The sequence below is a fragment of the Vigna radiata genome, chromosome 5 (genome assembly GCF_000741045.1).
Source record: "Vigna radiata var. radiata cultivar VC1973A chromosome 5, Vradiata_ver6, whole genome shotgun sequence".
NCBI classification, from domain to species: Eukaryota; Viridiplantae; Streptophyta; class Magnoliopsida; order Fabales; family Fabaceae; genus Vigna; species Vigna radiata.
Window position 1 is genome coordinate 7,664,337 of NC_028355.1, and position 19,723 is coordinate 7,684,059.

General features: G+C 34.6%; 1 protein-coding gene across 6 annotated transcripts; it reads right to left on the reverse strand.

The window, feature by feature from the left end:
• Positions 1 to 454: 454 nt before the first annotated feature.
• LOC106761938 (paired amphipathic helix protein Sin3-like 4) lies at positions 455 to 12,337 on the reverse strand. Of its 6 annotated transcripts, XM_014645566.2 has the most exons (25): positions 12,022 to 12,334; positions 11,641 to 11,929; positions 11,099 to 11,251; positions 10,779 to 10,965; positions 10,588 to 10,686; positions 10,285 to 10,446; positions 9,517 to 9,829; positions 8,971 to 9,107; positions 7,116 to 7,191; positions 7,004 to 7,036; positions 6,594 to 6,877; positions 6,337 to 6,491; positions 6,015 to 6,142; positions 5,644 to 5,898; positions 4,471 to 5,166; positions 4,261 to 4,331; positions 3,445 to 3,559; positions 2,927 to 3,372; positions 2,302 to 2,402; positions 2,056 to 2,194; positions 1,820 to 1,972; positions 1,552 to 1,715; positions 1,359 to 1,464; positions 1,055 to 1,237; positions 455 to 853 (listed from the first exon to the last, which is right to left on the reverse strand). In XM_014645566.2, exons 2-24 carry the CDS (start codon positions 11,715 to 11,717, stop codon positions 1,079 to 1,081), a joined length of 4,209 nt encoding a protein of 1,402 aa, XP_014501052.1. In that variant the 5' UTR covers positions 11,718 to 11,929; positions 12,022 to 12,334; the 3' UTR covers positions 455 to 853; positions 1,055 to 1,078. The 6 variants fall into 6 exon arrangements, with proteins under 6 accessions (XP_014501052.1, XP_014501051.1, XP_014501050.1 ...); XM_014645565.2 differs by having other exon boundaries at positions 2,927 to 3,559; positions 9,565 to 9,829; XM_014645564.2 differs by having other exon boundaries at positions 2,927 to 3,559.
• Between the last annotated feature and the right edge of the window lie 7,386 nt (positions 12,338 to 19,723).

Below are 19,723 nucleotides of genomic sequence, written 5' to 3' on the forward strand. Positions count from 1 at the left end.
CTTGCTTGACTCATCAATTAAAAAGCAAAGCAAGAAGCCTGTGATCTAAATAGAGTTTATCAGAAATTATCATTACACAAGTTCATCAAGCAATGCAAATATCAACAAATTAAACAACATATAACTAAGACATAATGTTGATTTAAAAAAAATTATGTAAATTTTAATTCTTTCATTGCACCATCACACACGCTTCTAACAAATGATGAAACTTGTACAGTAAAATTCATTACCTTTTTAACTAACTCCTTTCAGAGTGATCCTTCTAGCCTCATTAGCTACTACCAAAAAGTCCAAATGTACCATATTTTTCAAAAAGAATACTCTTGTAGCAAGTTGCCCTATTCAATTCATCATTACACCGACCTCCTATGATAAGTAGCTTTCAAGACAAGCAAAAATACCCTCAGTATGCTACATTCTTCTCATTTTACTGTATCCATACCAAAAGAGAAACAAAAAGAACAAGGAAGTTGTGGGCAGACTCTCAGTCTACGCTTTGTATTTGAAACGGCAGGCCAATTGCAGCCACCGAATGTTCCATGATCAATAACCTCAATATTTTTAGCAGCTAAAGTGAAAGGGGTAAATAAAAAACTAAATAACAAAAATATTGATGAATGAAATAAAAAGTCCTCTAGTTACATCACAAATTACCTTTATTTACATTATTGTGAGCCATCAGATTACACAGTATACAACAATCTTTCCTCAATTCCACGCCCCCATTCTGTATGATTTATTAGGTTGCTCAGAAAAAATTTCAAAAATAATTTCTGATAAGCATCCCTAGATCATCTTGTATAGGGTGCTGTTTTCATGCGCCTCTGCCAATGACATTTGGCAAGTATTACTGAAAAGGGCAACCATACAACTGTTATCAGTCAAACCTTTTGTTTATTACTACATCTAGAAAAGAACAAATGATAGATGAACTTTTAGCTTGCATTATATTATATAGATATAGCAGTAAGGGATATTATATTGGTTGGAAGTATGAGTTCTGCATGTTTAAAAGCATGACACATTTAGCAATATATAGAATTTTGCATACCATGTCCAGCTCAAAATGGACAATTCATGTAATGGTAAACATGTTGCGGAATCGTTGCAGTCTTCTTGAACGAATGTTTGAAGACTGTGCCTGTTCATGGGTGCCTGAACTCCTCGGATGCAAGACTCTTCGTTTCCTTCTCACCCGATACAAAAAGTCTTCAGTATCTAAAACGTAAGAGACCTGAAAAACAGGTACCGAGGAGAAATTGTAAGGCTGGAAATTCAGAAACAAAATCCAATAGGCATCATACTCTAGCTTAAAGTGGGTAATACAAACTATGAAATCTTATTATATCAAATACCTTCGATGAACTGCAAGCTATCTTGCACTCCAGACCATTAATAATCTGTAGTCCTTCCATAGCCTGGCTTGAAAATTCATCACCACCAGCATATCTACGTTTGTTCCTGACAATATGAATAAAATAAAATAAATTCACAAAAATAAACAACAGAAGGCAATTAAATTTATAATTCTACTGACTAATCAAATACCTTTTCAAGAAAATCCCTGACTTCTCTTTTTTGTCAGGGACAACAGACAGGAAGTCATTATGTAGATAGGTTGAAAAATTAGGGTCCATCGAAACAGCAGTCACTTCAGGTTTATCATGTCCAGAGTCCATCAGTTGAATAGATAGTTTCGTTGCTCCAGGTGACTGCAACGGAATAAACAAGGTTACCGCTACAGAACTTGTAATACTATTTAAAACTTCATTCAGGAGCAGACCTAGGTAGACAAGAAGGCAAAATAAAAGCTTACATATTCAATACGATATATGTTCTCATCATGGAGAAGAACACGGGCATTTTCATGATAAACTATGTCGACAAATTTTCCAGGTTTTCTTGATTTCTCATATGCATGTAGTTGTAGAAGTTTACTATCCATCTCATCAGCAGCAACAGCTTGAAGCTGAAATAAAATACGAGATCTTTTAATGGTAGGAAAGATAATAAGCTTTGCAAACGATAAAAGGTGGAATTTATGTATGCGACCTGTTTAACGAGTTTATATATCAGCTTGTCTAATGTGAATAAGACATATGACTGAATTCCAATTATAGCTCGACAATCATCCTCAAATTTTGTATTATCAGAAGAACCATCCAGCAAACTGAAAAGGGCATTCATGAATCTACAGCATAAAGGAGACACATCAGTCTTGCATAGATAGATATTTACGTTTATGTTCAAAATTGTAATTTGTAATTTGTAATATAATAAATTTCATAGGTTTATCACCTGTCATATTGATCAGTGGAGCTTGTATCACTCGAAGCCTTCCATTTCCTATCAGCAGATGATGAGTTAATCTTTGCGGATTGTATCCTCTCATACAATGTCTGTCAGATTAATAAGACAAAATATTATAAAATGAATATACAATAGATGCACACACGTTCACATTAATAAGAGGAAATACTTATAAACTAAAAAACATCTATTTTGTCCAAAACCATACACATACGCACTGATACCCAAGATTGACATGCATCCATACACATAAAATGTTCCTCTCACTTCCTCAAATTTCAATTAGTACAAACACCACCTTTCCAAAGACAGTCATCTGGCCACACTCAAACACTTTGGAATGAATCTACTGGTAACAGATACCCAATCACTTAGAAGTAGTGAGAATTAAACTAGAAAAAAACAGAGAAGCAAAGACAAAGTGAGAAGAGTAGCTTAGACACCACTACATTTCTGACAAACTATTCCTAATTTCTTGTTAATAATAGAATAACACAGATTAATAATGCTAAATGAAAATTAACTTTGGTGTTTGTACAACAGAAACTGCAGAGATCCACAGTGTAGGTTATGAAAAATGAGAGGGTGTATTTCTAAATAGATATTTTTGTACCTGATGAAGTCTAAAAAGAACATAAAAGGAATCATTTCCATAGAAAACTCGTGAATTCCTATCCTTCTCATGTAACACGGGAAGAACATGCTTTGCCAGTGGCTTCACAGTTAGGAGAAAGCGTTCAGAGTACGGCAATGACATTCCATCTCCTTCAACGTCATGGGCATCAGCTATTCCTTCAGCTTCACCTTCACTCTCAGCCTTGTTATCATGTTCTCCATCCTCATGCTCTTCTCGAGAACACTCCTCACCATCAGCAGACTCGCTGCCAGAAACATCAACATTTTCAGATGCATTTTCACTGTCCTCTGATGACCTGTGAGGACTTTCTTCACCTTCATCATCAGCATCAACATCATTTTCTCCTCTGGTTTCACCACAAACATCGTCCCCATGTCTATCTTGATATGGCCGACTCATACCACCATCCTTTCCTTTATGCACTGCATCCAAACCATTACCTCCATAAACTGCAAAGTTATCTTCTTCAAAGTCTCCATTAGGAGATAACTCACCCTCTTCTCTTTCACTTTTGAAGGGTCGAACTGATTCCTCTTGGTATCGGTGGACTTTGGTGCCTCCAGTGATGGCCCCATTTGTGGATGTACCTGGTCTTGCAGAATCACCACCCTAAGTCATGATAAAGAAACACAAAAATCACCAAATTAATCCGTATGATAACTGGTGTATAAAATTAAACATTATGAGTAACAATGCATAGAATTACAAGTTTTAAAAGGAGAACTAAATTAATATTCAGTCAACAGCTTTGCTTTCATTATAATGCAGAAAAATATTTGAAGAACAACGGTAGTCATGAACTTTGCAAGGATGGAAAGCACTATAGTTCTTTACATAATACAAAGGAAAGAGTGTTTTTCACACTCTGTTCTGAAAAGCTAACAACTTATGGCTTACCACTCAGATCTTCATATTTACAATCTGAGAGATCAATTCATTTCATCAACAATATATATTGCAAGATGTTCATGAACATATTTCTATCACAATCAACTTGATCAAATTAAAAGAGAGAAAAAACCACCTACTAAAAATCTTGTTTGCAATATAATGCTTCAAGATTTCTAAGGCAATTGGTGTTGATGCTAATGACTGAGTAATGCCAGTCATATACCGTAAAACAGCCTCTTTGCAAATGAAAGGACAAGACTGCAAACAGTGACCCTCTCATACCTTCACAAAGGAAGAGGCCTCTAGCACCAGTGCATATTAGTTTAATGATAAAATCTCAAAATTTATCCTAATGATGAATGTACAACAAGAAAAATTTAAATTGAGACTGACATAAGCTGTACAGAGTTAATCCGTACCTCTGAAGGTGGTATATCAGGTCCTCCTTCAGCAGATGCATTAACAGGTCTAGCAGGAGTGGCAGTGAGTCCTTGTACAAAAAATTGCATCTCAGTTCCGCACATTCTCAAAAAGTAACAGTTGAAGATTATGAGAAATAATTGACAGATTACATTCAATTAACGGAAGGGTAACTATCAAGAAGTAGCATCATTGTTTAAGTTGCTAACCTGACAAATTATCTATGTTTGTCCTTCCATTGCTTTGTTCCATTCCAGATGCGGGAGAGACATTTGCATTCACTAACCTTTCACTAGACTGGTCTTGCTTATTATTAAATCCTGATAGTTCATTAGGTGGGAAAGCAATATTATTCATTTTACCATGCTGTGTATTATTTCCCAAAGTTTCAGTTTTAAGTAATACACGGTCGTCAAGATACCTATCCTCTCTAACCCCACTATCACCATTTGATTGCCATGCTTTACTAGAAGTTGACTGATCTATTGGCATACAACCATCCCCATTTCTGGAAACATTTATATGCTTTTGATTCATGACGGTAGCACCCACAACAGGGCTACCATCACTTTCAGCAACACTTGCAGTGCCATTCTTGACACTATTATTCTTAGTCTTGACAACATCTTCTGTATCCTCTGCACCCTGGGGTCGAGAAGGAACACAAAGCATGGGCTCTAAAAATGTTGTCCAAACCTTCATAACTTTATCCACATGTTCGGTTGTGCAAATTTCTCCACAGGAATATTTTATGAGCTGATACAAATCTTCATGAATATCTAGATCAGAATACTTAAACTCCAAGTTTGGTAGAATTGGTCGTCTGTTTCCAGCAGCAATAGCAAGAAGAACATCATCTTCTTTGCGTTTTTTTTCACTAATTTCTTTGATTTCTGCCAGCAAGGCTGTAAAAAAATTGATAAAAGAAAGGTGTCAAGAAAATAGAAAGGTGTCAAGAACATGGAAATAATTGTTGTATCATAACCACCAACATATACTTAAAACCCCAAATAAGGGAGACAACTCATGAAATTGCACCCAAAATAGACCTTAAATGACGCAGTATTGTATGGCTAAACAAGGGCTTTCAACCATTAGTCAAGGTTAGGCATTTTAATGCAACAAATAACCCAAATATGGCTATGATTTGTGCCACCATAGCTGCCACAACAGCAAGCAGTGACTGATGGACTTTAACAAAGTGGCCCAAAGCTGCAAGGCCCACATTGCAACAGCAGCACTATAGGTTAGATTGGCAACTCATGTTTAGGTATATCCACAGATTATCTCACATAATTAAAAATTTGCAAACATAAGAGAATATTCAAACATTAAAAGCTTTGAGAAATTCAACATAATCGAAATGAAACATTATTTGTTACCTTTGGTGCTAAGGCTTTTTGTATCCTGCTGCTTAAAGTAGAAGCTACGATGATCAAGAGATTTGTGATAGTTCTTAGAATATATTTCAGCCCAAACTTTACTAAAATCAGCACGGCACCTAGCCCACTCTTCCTGTTTCTGCTTCAAGCGTGTTAATATCACTGGCAAAGCTAGAGGTGCATTCTTCCTTAACACTTCCATCACATCAAGCCCATGATCACCATATAATCGTTCAATACACCTAAGATTTATAGCTAAAACAACAGACAGAAAAAACAATCACATAAAGATATGAAAAAGTTCAAGAAATTACCCTACACTGTATATCTGCTGTAACCAATTCCCCTGATTAATTGAAAAGACCATATACCTGTTAAGTGCTCCTCAATACGAATTGGGATGTCTCCTTTAATTGTATTATTATTGATCTTGTCTAACAGTTCTTCTACTCGTTTGGTTGTCACATTCACTGACTCTAACAACATGTCAAGTTCAAACCTGCAAAGCAGTTAACATAATATCAGCAAGTGCAAGTGATAGACAACTTACTGAAATCATGTTTTAATCAACCCAATGATGGCAAAAACAAAAACTACAATAATATGGAAACTGTGACAGTGATCACCCCTAGAAGATTAATCAAGAAAACAGGTATTTTAAAATGTGCTTAAACATCACTAAAAAGATCTTACCTGTCATCTTCGCATCTAAACAAGCTCTCTTCATACTGATTTTTGCGCATATGTTTGAAGGAGTAATCCTCACTTCCTGAAGTGACAGACACCCAGTGATCATTCAACACTTCAGCACCAAGTTCTGTTTTCTGGCTAGCTATAGGTATTGGGTACTGCGTAAGCACAGACAATATACACGCAAAACAATCAGCAAGAGGATCTCAGAGATTCCATCAGAAAAAGACAATATACAAAGAGACAGATAAAATAACTACATTTTTTGGTAAGAGCCGATAACTAGGTGTACACTGGTCGCAGTTAGAAAGGTCCAGCTCATTTATAGGTTTTGATAAATACTTATCCTTGCTGGGATATAGAGACATCTTAGAACCTAAAACATCTTTGTTGGCAATCACAGTGGATTTATCCCGTTCTCGAAACTCACGGTCCCTTTCTTTCATCCCATCATCCCTATAACGGTCTCTATCTCGATCCCTTTCTCTTTCCCTGTCTTCAACCTTCATTTGTTTCAGTCCATGTCCATCATTCCATAAGGACTCTAACAAACACAAACGAGGACATTTTGGGATCAGACAATAAAACTGCACAAGTTCCTATGAACCCAGATCATTTCACATAAAACTAAAAAGGGGAGCATATATCAGAAAACTGAAAAACATCTTACTTTTATTCATAACACCAGCAAGAAATCCACCATCTGTATCATAGGATCTGATTAGACATAAATTTAAAAATTGAACTTCATGGAAAGTAATATACTATTAGTTTGAATATACCATTTTTTTCAGATTGTAGCAAAAATTCATTAAACCCCTCCATAAGATCTGGATAGCTTCCCAGTAAATCGCCCACCTGGAAGAATAAATGACCAAGAGTCAATCATATAGCATCGCACAAGGAGTACACATCAAGGTAAATATATAGTATGAAATACAGTAAAAGCAGGTTGAGCTGTTTCTCATATTGATCAAGAGAAAAACCATTTATCGTCATGTTTTAACATCATATTCTACATATAAGTTTTCAGGAGAGGAATGAAGTTCCAGAAAGATATCAATGAACTAGTCTATTATAGTTTCTCATAAACAAATTCAATTAACACAGTGTAGCAAATTATTGAAGTTGAAGCAGCAAGGTTGTCATATTTTATAGATAGACAAGGGAAGAAAAAGGGGATTTAGAAGGAACAGTATGCCAGATCTGTCAAGAATAAATGGTCAAAGACTGAAACTACACACAAAGAAACTAATCACTTTATAAATAACATAAACCATAATTTATTCAACAGCAATTGTATCTGATGTAAACATTGTGATTGAAAAGCTAACTCTAACACTTCGTAATCTCTAGCAGTTAGCTGTGTAGTCCTGTCATTTTATAGACTCAAAATAAATTTGGTCTGGCCCAACCATTCAAATCAGGTTGGTCATCCCTATCTCGCAAGAAAAATTAACAACTGCATTGTGGGCCAGAGGATTTGAATGTTTGACTGACAGTCCAAGGTTTACATTACTGTTACAATTACAAGACAGGAACTGTAGTCTTTGGCCCAAAATTTGTGTCCCCCAATTACAGTCTCAATCCCAAATCCAGGAAACCCCAATTTTGTGGTCTTTTGACAAATGTGTTTATCCATTCCAGCTGCTCCTTCTGGAGCTACTTGTCTTCACTCTCCAAATCAGAAAGCAATCTTGCAAAATGGTACCAAACATCTCTCTCAGATAAAATTATTAAGATAAGCTAATGCAAATTGAATGGAATATCTTAAAAGGATTGAAATCAGGGTTAATGTCAGATCTATATTAATCTCGACCTCGAATGTGACTTCTGTATAACGCACAAGGTGATTTGGGCAAAAGCATATCAAGATTCAGGCCTAATCTGGTTGAAGGAAGTTTCCTGGTTTTCTTTTTTATTCTGATGACATTTGGAAAGACAACTTTTATGGGGATGATTGGGAGCATACAGACATGGTGCAACTAAAAGGGGATAAACTCTCTTGTTCCAGATTTCCTATCCAAATGAATTACAAAGTGAAACCCACTAGAGTCAACTTGGGTGTGGCATGGGTCATAGATTCTAACTTTGATACAACCTCTGTACACAAAAAAACTATGAATGGTGCCTGTGAAATGAGCATTGCTACTGAGCAACCAAAGCATACTACTTCGATAAACATGCTAGATTTTTCACTGTCGACGTAAATTTCTTCAAAGCCATTGAAATCCATTCCTTCAATAGCTACTCCAACACTCTGCTCAAAACGGTCTTCCTTCAACATATTTCCTTAATAGTATTAACATTTATTGCATGGAAATTGATTATTTCTTCAACTTTTTTATTCTATTCTAAGTCCTGGGACTTCATTATCCATGTAGATTTGTCCCCCTGGTCCAAGCCAAAGTTTGCCTGGCACAACTTTATTCTCCGAATTGATAGTTCACAACACACCACTTGTTTCATGCAAATAAACTCCGTAGTTTCCAACACACCAATTTTATAAGGAATTAAGGTCAATCAATGTTCATTGCCAGCCAAACCAACATAGATTAATAAATTTAAGTCACTCATCTTGACAGAACTTATCACTAAAATCGAGTATCTAATAAAAGTAAATATGCAAACCCATACCAATGACTGCAACTCATGTCGGGTAATTATTTCCCTGCTGTAAATATGTAAGCACTTCAAAAATTCCTGATAGTCATCAGGATTTCGTAATTTTTCTTTGACTTTTTCGCAGAAAGCAAACTCTTGACTGTACATACCTGAAATCACAAAATTTAAGGTATGTAACAAACCACAAAAGGAGGGGATGAGTTTAAAATATTTGGAATAAATTAGGTCCTTCATTTACACAAAATAAGGAAAATACTTACATAGCCCTAGATAATAAATATAAAGATTCAAAGCACTTTTTTACTATAGATGATTCCATCACCAAAAGAAATCAAATCTTTTTCAGTTTAATAGTTTAGCATTGTATGAGGCAGAAAAGTGATGACAATTATTAGCAGTAATTGATTAATTTTAAGTTCACATGTTTTTTGGATTTTCTTTTCGTTCATTTATTTCTTACCCGATTAAACAGCAAAACAGGTTCCACAATTAGTGATTAATTAATTAGGAAAAAGGTAAAATTACACAAAATAAGTTCATAAGTAATGTCATACTCACTTTTCAGAGAATTTTTATCATCACAAGCTGTTGACATAGGACGCATACCAAAATTTTCATCAGCATCAAGCAATGGTTCAGCTCCAGAGTCCTCAACCTTACGATTCCGTTTGTGAGGAAATCGCTCCCTATCATGCTCATAATCTCTGTCATCCTTTTCACGTTCTCTCTTGTCTCTATCTTCTCTGCGTTCCTTTTCCTTCTCCGCACGTCTCCTCTCCTTTTCTATCCTTAACAAACCTCTGTCCTGATCGGGATCAGGACGATCAACACTGGGGTCACGATCCCCATGTGAAGCCATGGTCCTTTCTCGCTGGCATGCAGATGAGTAAAATGTTAACTTGATAAGCAACCATAAAACTCATAGGGACAAAGCAACAAAGGTCATCAAAGACAAAAGGTGGGCTCTCAAATAATCAAAGACTGACTGCTAAGCATGACATTTTCAGTAAAAAACAAATGATTTAGATGTTCAATTTACAAAACCTATCAGCTGGCAAGACTTCCAAACACCAAGTGTAAATTTTATTTTATTTTCATCATAACTCTTTTACCCAATTTTGGCATTTTAGGTTCATTTTCAGATATCAGTAATATGTAGAGGGTGTGCTTCACTGGAACCATAAATGCACCAGAGGCAAGAACCTCACTGAAGGGGCAGCACTTCAATGTGCAAGGGGTGCTGACCCCATCTGCCACCTCGCCTCATCTCCTTAGGTTTAGGTATTCCTTCAACAACAAAGAGGGGCACAACAATTGGAGTCAAACCTTTTCAACATGCATTGGCCGTACTGTTGGCATCGAACTCCTATCACGGAGAAGAGAATTTCTTGCAGACGCATAATGTGTAGAGGCAGCTGCAGAAGCGTCTGGAAGAAAATGAGTAAACTCATCAAGAAGATCAGGATGGTCCTGGAAAATAGCAGCAACCTGAAGAAATCCAAATGATTAAAATGAGAGTCAAAAGAAATATTAGCATTACAAGAGGAACAAAAAGAAAAGAAAAAGGATAATATAACATATTTACAGGACAATAGCATTACAACACATCACATAGGCAAACACACATACCTCCTGGTAGACCTCGGTAATAGACTTGTTTTCCTTTCTGTACATATTCAATATGTCAAGAAATGATTTGTACACATGATCGTCGCCTTGAAAACGAGTCTGCATGATAAGAAACCATCAGGCTCAAAACAAAAACAATACATTGGTTGAAAACAAATCAGTAAAGGAAATATTAATAACAGTGCACTTACCTTTATTTTGTTCACAAAATTTATAGCTTCTTCAAATTCAACAGGTTTCTTTGGAGCAGGTTGTTCATCCTCTGACGGAAGTGTGATTTCATACCCCTTAGGCAAGAAGGTGTTAAATCCCAATATAAGATCTCTATGGCCTTTAAACAGTTCCTTCACTCTTCCAATGACACCCGCGGTATCAATTCTACAATGCACCAAAGGGAAACACAACTCAAGTTCCACTAACAAAACCATGATCCTCTTTCCCAATATGATACAAAAATAATGAACAGGCAGAAGGCGAGGTGGACAAAGAATATGTTACAACATGATCAAACCTTTGAGCCTTGAAATCTTTCATAACCTCCAAAAAGTCGTCATACTTGTCCCTCTTATCTTGAAATATATCCTTTACTGCTTTAAGATATGCTAGGGCATCATTAGTTGTCAATTTCTGAGCACCTCCATTTGCCATCTGCGGTTGCCCAGACCTTCATTCAAAAAAATTCATAAAATTTTTAGAACAATAACTCAAGACACAAATAAAACCTAAAAATCAACTAATGATGAGAACGATTCAAACATTATCGCAGACAAGAAACATCCGATCTCATTTCACAACGTCAAACAATTCAAGGAAAACAAAACTACACGCTTCACTAAAGCCTAAACCCGCAAAAACAGATTATAAAGCAGAACAACCATTGAAACTCCTTCGATTTCACGTAAGAACACGAAAACAAAAAACTTCACGGTACCAAAAAATGAAAAGCCTCACCACTCGATTGAAGAGCCAAATGCTTCATCAAGTACGAAAAATAGCAAAATCAAAACACGAGCACAGTCTAACAAAATTGAAGATAACAAAATAAAAACTTACGCTTCTCCTCGGGCAGACACCACAGGCCGTTTGAGTTGAGAACAACTCGTGAAAACTTCATCTCTAGACCTCTTCATCTTCAACAACAAAGAGCAGAAACAGCACACTCTCCCTCTTCAACTTCAAATCATATTTCCAAACTCCAAAAGAATTCAAAATTCTAGAACCTCAGGCTTCTCATTCAAACAAGAGTAATTAGTACACTTCAGATCTATCCCCGAGGAATCAACGAGAAGCGAGAATCCTAACCGCTAACTCCACGAAGAGATCACCTCAGAGGAGCCAAATCCTGAAATATAAAGAGAATCGCAAGCAAAATTCGCATTACTTCAATGTAAAGCAACGTGAGGATGAATTAGAGCGAAGGAAACCGAAATTTACAGAGTGATCGCCAAGTCCCCGAACTGCGAAGTCCTGAGAAAAAAAGATAGAAAATCGAAAGAGAAAAAAAAAAAGATAAATAGCAAAAATGCTTTGTGTAACAAAGCTTTTTCCTGTTGCCTTTGTGATTCCTCAGAAAGCGTCAACGTTGAAGTGCTGAAGAGAACAGCATGGCTTTCTAAGAAGAAGTTTCTCTTTTTTTCTCTCTCAGTTTGAATTTCAAAGAGGATTATTTTTTCTCTCTGATTTTCTGGGCAAACAAAGCGAGAGAAAGAAGAGACAACAACGCGAAAATAAAAGAGAGAACCAAAGAGAGTTAACGATGTGATATAAGAACAAGAGAAAATAAGGGTGGCGTGGCGGTAGTAAAATTTGACCTTCATTTCCCGGTCACCGCACTATTTACCGCCTATAAGCGGTTAATCCTTTTCCCTAAACACGTTTTCTTAAATTAAATTAGGGCAATTCGAGATTCTATTGCTAGATTGCCTTCCTATGTAACTATTTAAAAGGAAACTATGAAAATCATGCAATGGCCATTCGGAAATTTTTGGTAATAATGTTTATAGGGTTATTTATTTTTCTCTTTTTTCTGTTTGGTATGAGTTTGTGAGTAGTAGTTGTTGTTGGTGAATAGAATGTATTACAAGACTCATTCTAAGTGATTGATGATGATGAAATTAGGTCTAACAGACAGTGAGAGAATAATTAAAACTCTTAATACTATGGTTTTTCCGCATTTTATTAAATAAAACTTGGTAATTGCCCTTATCCTTATGGTAATAACCTATCAATATTTTTATTTACTATTAATGATTATTATTATTATTATTATTATTATTATTATTATATATTATGGTTCAAAAGTAGAAAATATAATGCCTCTAGGTATAACTTATATTTGTAACTTTTAAGGTCAATTTGTTGATATTTTGGTTATTGGGCTTTGCAGGATAGAAAAGTGGTCACATTTGCAAAGTTCAAACCCAAATAATCCCTATGTCAAGGCCCACTTGGTTATGACCATAACACAAAGAAAAGTTCACTCATTTTTTACTATTATTTGCTTGAAGCCATAAACGAACATATCTTAGGGTTGTTTGTGCGAACAATGTCAAGGTATATCAAGGAACAATGTTCATTTATGCTTGTTTTTATTAATGATGGTGAAGCAACACGACCGTTCAACACATTCAAACATGCACGATTTATTATGCAATAATTTTAATGCCCGATAATTAATGTTAATAATTAATACCACTACTAATAATTAATAATGATTTAATGTGTATGTATGCATAATGCATTCATTATTTTTCAAATTGGGAAATACATTTAGTTTTAATTGCTATATTTATCCCATTTTTACTTCTAAAATCTTTTGCTGGACCTCATTAAAAAAACTATTCAAAAATATATATCTAAAGTATTTTTAGTAATGTTAATCAAATTAACAATTAGCTTATAAATTAGTTTCACCAATAAACAGATATTTGACAAATTATCTTAAATTAATATATCTTAAAAGTTTATAGTTTATAATAATTGGTAAATTACTTCGACTCAAGTTTAACTTGCATTTTGTAACTATTTAATGTTTTTAGTGCCTTTTTTTTCAAACATTAATATATTTTGGTTCTTAAATTTAAAAAATAAAGGAATATAATCATTTTAATCTAATAAAGTTAATTTTTTAATTTGTAAAACAGTGTTTCGGAGAATTAGGAATAATCTATAGAATTAGGAATAATTTTGAGGATTAATCACTAGAATTAGGAATAATTTTGGAACATTTTGTCGGAGAGGACGTTGTCAAAGAGATAAAGGTTTTTGAGACGAGAAAGGTTGGTGTTGAAGAAATTGTCATCGTGAAGAAAGGGAAAAAAAGACGATGGAAAGTGTAAGAAAAAAAAAACAATCATTTTAAAAGAAACCAAGTTGAAATGGGAAAAAAAAATTAAGAATCATATTAAATAGATTTCACAAATATCCAAACTAAAAAAACTGAAGATTTAATTTTGTAAAAGTAATTAATTATTATATTATTTTTAGCCTTTTTAAGTTATTTTTTAATTTTTTATGTAATTTTTCTTAAAAAATATTTAACATTAACGGTTGAAGTAATTAATGTTTCCTTACTTGATACTATGTGAAAATTATAGGTGATAAAGTTTTAAAAAATGAATGTAACGTCGGTTTAAATTATAAATAAAAATAAATAAACTTATAAGCATAAATAAAAACCAAAGTTGATTAATACTCATTAAATCAACTCATTCAAATAAAATTATTTGTCAAAGTAAAAAACATATATAATATTTAAAAAGTAAATAGAAGTATTAAAAAAATTAATCAAAATTTAATTATTTAAAAGTTTAAAATTATAATTACATAATAATATTCCTAACAAAAAATAAAAAATTCATTTTATACTAAATTTTCTATAATTACATTTTTTTTTATATTATTTTACTTTTAACGTGTAGTTTATCACTTTACTAAATACTTCAAATTTAATATAATAATTTATAAGTTATAAATTAATTTGAGATATCAACTACTTATAAATTACAGTTCTGTGACAAATTATAAGGTAGTTGAGATAAAATTAAAAATTGAAATATTTTTCTTTTAGTGATGGAATATGATATGAGTCAATTATCTAAGAAAACAATATTAGAAATATGATAAGACACAGGTTTTTAGCTATTTATTATTTAAATTTTTCGTCCTCTCTTCTTCATTAAAGGTGACTATTTATTTAAGTCTTGGTTCTTCAACCTGTATTACTTTTCTGGTCCTTCATCTTCTTATTTGATCATTATGGCATTGAAGTTTAGGTAATTAAACTTGTATTACTTGGTTCCACTTCTTATTCTTTTTCTTCAAAATTTGCTCTTCTATGTCTTTTTGGATGAGTATCAACTTGAAGGTTAGGTCTTCTTCAACCATATTTCTTTTCGTCTTATGGTTCTAAAAGAAGTTGTTTCAGGCTCTTATTATCTTGTTTTTCTTAGCTTCAGTTTTTAGTTTTCATGATATGGGTTTTTAGTTTTTGTTTGGACGGGATGGTCAGGCTGAACGAGCTAGATTCCAAAATCTATGAGCTTGGCCTTGGTCCTCTGACCGTGACCATGATTATGAAATTACAAAATTCAAAGAACTGTGAAGTTTCTTTGTGACCTGAAATCTTCAATAGTAAGTGCTTTTTGCTTTTTGATTTTGAATGATTATATCAATGGAATGTAAATATTAGGGCTATGTACCAAAATAGGTTCATTTTCTTTGAAAATGATGTATATAGCATTGACGACTATGATAGACTATGGTGACTGTGAATTCTCGATTATGCTTCTGTTTTAGGTTACTATCTTTCTTCTTTATACTATCTCAATTCTTCTTTCTTATTTGTGATGGAAGAAGGGAAATTTTTGCTTCCTAAATTTGCAGAGTTGAGCTTTATCATAATATTTTAAAATTGTAATTGAACACTAGCAGGATGGAGGAACGGTGAAGCTTATGGGCTTATGATATGGACGGACTTACAGAATGGTTGGGATGGCTGAGATGGATAGGCTAGCCGGGCTGATGGAATGATTGGTTCTAGCGGTCTCCGATCTTCAATATTATTAAGAAGTCGTTTGTGCCATTGACAACTTCTTCAGATGAAATCGTCAACCCCATGTAAGACTTAGCTTAGATACGTAATAAATTCAAAAAGCGACCTAGATACGTAAATTTTAAAAAAAGATTGACCCCCTTCAATACAAAAGCCAAATATTAGTCACTTTTGTTTTGGTGTTTGATTGAGTGTGTGTTTTGGTTACATATGTATTTTTTGTTTCAATTCATTTTATGGATTATTTCCTGGTCTTACGAGATTTTGTTTTGGTGCCCGACATTGACATTTTACTATGTTGGTAACTGATTTAGCAGTGTGAAAATGCATCTATTTCTTTTAGCTTTTATCTTTGGTTGCCTTTGAATTTAGCTTCTGTTAGATTAAAATTTTGTTATAATGGTGAAATATTTTGTTATCAGTGAATGTCAGTTGATTGTTAGAGACATTTAGTTTAGAATTGTTTTCTCCCCCACCCATTAGTGTCCTTAATGAACTTATTTATTTCTCATCCTTTGGCAGAGCTAGATCTGAAACATGTTTGCAAGTTTTAAGTTAGCATATCTCTTTATATAGTGATGATTCCTAATTTATCTATGTTTTATTTTAGTAGTTCATCAATATTTACTACCATATGGCTCTTCATGTAGTTTTTGGTTATGAACCACATTCGATTTTATCGATTGGAGTCGACGCATTAACTAACAACACATGTTTTATATTTTCATCCTTTTTTGATGACTAAAAATGTTTATTATTTTAGATATAATATCATAACTAATGTCAAGTTACATACTTTTGATTCATTTTATACATGTAATAGATCTAATTCACGATCACTAATGTGATATGTGGCAAGTTGACTTCCCAATAACACTATTAAGGTAAAAATGGACTGTGATGACCGCGAACTCTCAATTTTGTTTCCAACATGTTAAGTTGGTATCTTTCTTTATATTATCTCAATTCTTTTTTCTTCTTTGTGATAAAAGAAAGGTCATTCTTACTTCCTAAATTTGCAGAGTTGAGCTTTATGATAATATTTCAAATTGTAATTGAACATTAGCAGGATTGGAGAATGGTGGGGCTTACAGGCTTATAGGTTTATGAGATGGTAGAGATGGTCAGACTAACAAGATGACTGAGATGAATATGCTAGTGGGGCTAGCCGACTAGCCAATCAGCCTGGTCCTTTTTGTTATCTCTACTTAACATGAGTTCTACCGGAAAAATATCTGATTTCTTAAATAAGATGTAATGTTAATAAAATGTGTTGATATACACTGAATGACAAACAATGATATATTTAATTATTCATGTAATAATGAGTATTGTCATTAACTTTTATGTCATTTACACAAATTAAATATTTAACAAAGTATTTTATGGAAATAAATTGGAAAATTAGAAAATAAGTGTGTAATCAAACAAATATATTTTGGTCTGTTGAGATTAAACTAAACTCTCAACTATAATAACTGTCTTATGACTATTAGTTTTCTTACTTCATTGCAACATATATTGTTCATACATTCTTTCTTCAGTTAATGAGAAACTACCTCCCTTTCTCGTCCTCTCTTTCTATACACTATTTTACTACCCTTCTACATAATTCCATCAAGCACGTTGGGCTAACAGTGGTATCCAGAGCGTTAGGTTGGGAGATCCAGTGAAGAGTGGTGAAGTTCAAAACACATTAAGAAGAAGAAAGTTTTGTGAGAAGCAATGGCTGGAATGGTTCATAGCAATTTGCCAATGTTTGATGGCAAAGGTTATGACGATTGGTGTGTTAAGATGGAAGCAATTTTAGGCTTCCAAGAAGTGGATGAGATTGTAAAGAAAGGTTTCAAAGAACCTTCAAAGGGTGACTCAAAAGAGATGAAGAAACTATACAAGGAGAACAGGCAGTTTGACTGCAAAGCAAGATTTCTATTACATCAGTGTATCTCTACTGCAATCTTCCAGAAAGTTTCAAAAGTTGTCACGACCAAAGAGGTTTGGGACATTCTGCAAGAAGGTTATGGCAACTCTGGAAAACTGAAGAAGATCATATTGCAGTATTTACAAAGGCAGTATGAACTCTTGTGCATGAGAGAGCAAGAAATGATTGTGGAGTATATTGGAAGAATCCAAATATTGGTGAACACAATGATGGCCTGTGACAAAATCATGAAAGATAGGAAATTTGTAGAGAAGATACTTAGAACGTTAACTTCTCAATATGACCATATAGTCATGGCCATAGAAGAATGCAAGGATCTTAAAACTATGAAGGTGGAAGAGCTGCAAAATCCTCTGGAAGCACATGAGCAAAGACTGATTGAAAGGAATAATGCGGAGAAAGGTGTGGATCAAGGCACAAATCAAGCCTTACAAGCCAGAAATGATCAAAAGTTCAAAGGTCGTGGAGTTGGAAGGGGCAGAGGACGGTTATGAGGTGGACGAATTGGAGGTAGAAATGCAAACTCCTCTGAACAATCTACTGAAGATAATGGCAGTGAGCAAAGAGAGGGAAACAAGAGAGGTGGTAGGTAGTCAAGAGGCAGAGGAAGAAAGAACTATGATAAGAGGAACATTCAATGCTACACATGGAACAAATTTTGGCACTATTCTGCAGAGTGTTGGCATAATGAAGCTATGAAGAAAAGCAAGAATGATGAAGCGGCGAATCTTGCACAAGACACATGGGATTCAAAATCTGATCATGTGCTATTAATGAGCACTATGGAGCATGTTGAAGAAGATTTACGCTGGAGGTTGATGCAGGACAAATATGAGCAAGAACCAAACCATGCGTTGGACTAGTGTGATCAAGGTTTGAATCATGTGCTGAACAAGTGTAACCATGAAGTAGACCACGTGTTGCTGTAAAACGAAACGAGCCATGCAGAGGATGAATCATGTTGGTACTTGGACATGGGGTGTTCAAACCATATGACGGGTAGGAGAGAATGGATGATCGACCTGGACACAAGCATAAAAAGTAGTGTGAGATTTGTAGATAACAGTGTGATCATGGCTGAAGGAGCGAGCAAGGTTTTGATCACTCGCAAGGATGACAAATCTAGTTACATGAATAATGTGTTGTACGTTCCAACAATGAAGAGTAATTTGCTGAGTCTGGGACAACTTTTGGAGAAAGACTACACAATAACAATGCACCAAAGACACAAAAAGATGTTTGATGAAAGGCAACGTCTAGTGCTCAAGGCCTCCCTTGCCAAAAACAAAACATTTAAGGTGAATCTCAATGCTACTATTGTTCAGTGTTTAGCTACTTTTAATACTGAAGAGGAAGGATAGTTATACCACTATCGTTTTGGGCATTTGAATTTCAAAAGCTTGAGTCAATTGAGAAGCAAAGAACTGGTGAAAGGGCTTTTAATGATACCTATTCTTGACAAGGTATGTGAGGGTTGCGCTATTGGGAAACAAACCAAAAAAGAATTCAAGAAAACTATATTCAAAAGAGCAAAACAATCTCTTGAAGTTGTCTACTCTGATGTGTGTGGCTCTTTGATGTGCAATCACTCAGAGGTAACAAATACTTCTTGATCTTTGTAGATGAGTGGACTAGGAAAATCTGGATTTATTTGCTGAAAGAAAAGAAAGAAGTGTATTCATGTTTTGTTAAATTTTGTGCCATGGTGGAGAGGCAATCTGGTCTACAGGTCAAGATATAGGACCAGTGGTGGAGGAGAATTCAACTCTAGTGAGATGAGCAAATTCTACAATGATAAAGGAATTGTGCATGAGGTGGTTGCTCCTTATACACCCTAGCATAATGGCCTGAATGAAAGGAGGAATAGGATGTTGCTTGACATGACTAGGTGCATGATCAAAGGAAAGAAGTTGCCACACTGTCTATGGGGAGAGGCTATTTCCACAGCAGCCTATTTGCTGAATAGAAGCCCAACAAGAGCCCTACCGAATTGTACTCCAGAAGAGGCCTGGTCAGGAATCAAGCCAGCTGCAAACCACCTAAGATTTTTTGGGTCTGTGTGCTGCAAACACATTCCATATGAGAGAAGGAAGAAGCTCGATGATAAAAGTGAAACCTCCATCCTTGTTAGCTACCATCCA

Excerpts from the sequence above, each read along its gene's own strand:
- LOC106761938 (XM_014645564.2), bottom strand. The coding sequence starts at position 11,717 with ATGAAGAGGTCTAGAGATGAAGTTTTCACGAGTTGTTCTCAACTCAAA. Across the intron at positions 10,447-10,587 it reads TTACCGAGGTCTACCAGGAG|GTTGCTGCTATTTTCCAGGA; the intron begins GTATGTGTGTTT and ends GGATTTCTTCAG. Across the intron at positions 9,108-9,516 it reads TGATAAAAATTCTCTGAAAA|GTATGTACAGTCAAGAGTTT; the intron begins GTGAGTATGACA and ends TTGTGATTTCAG.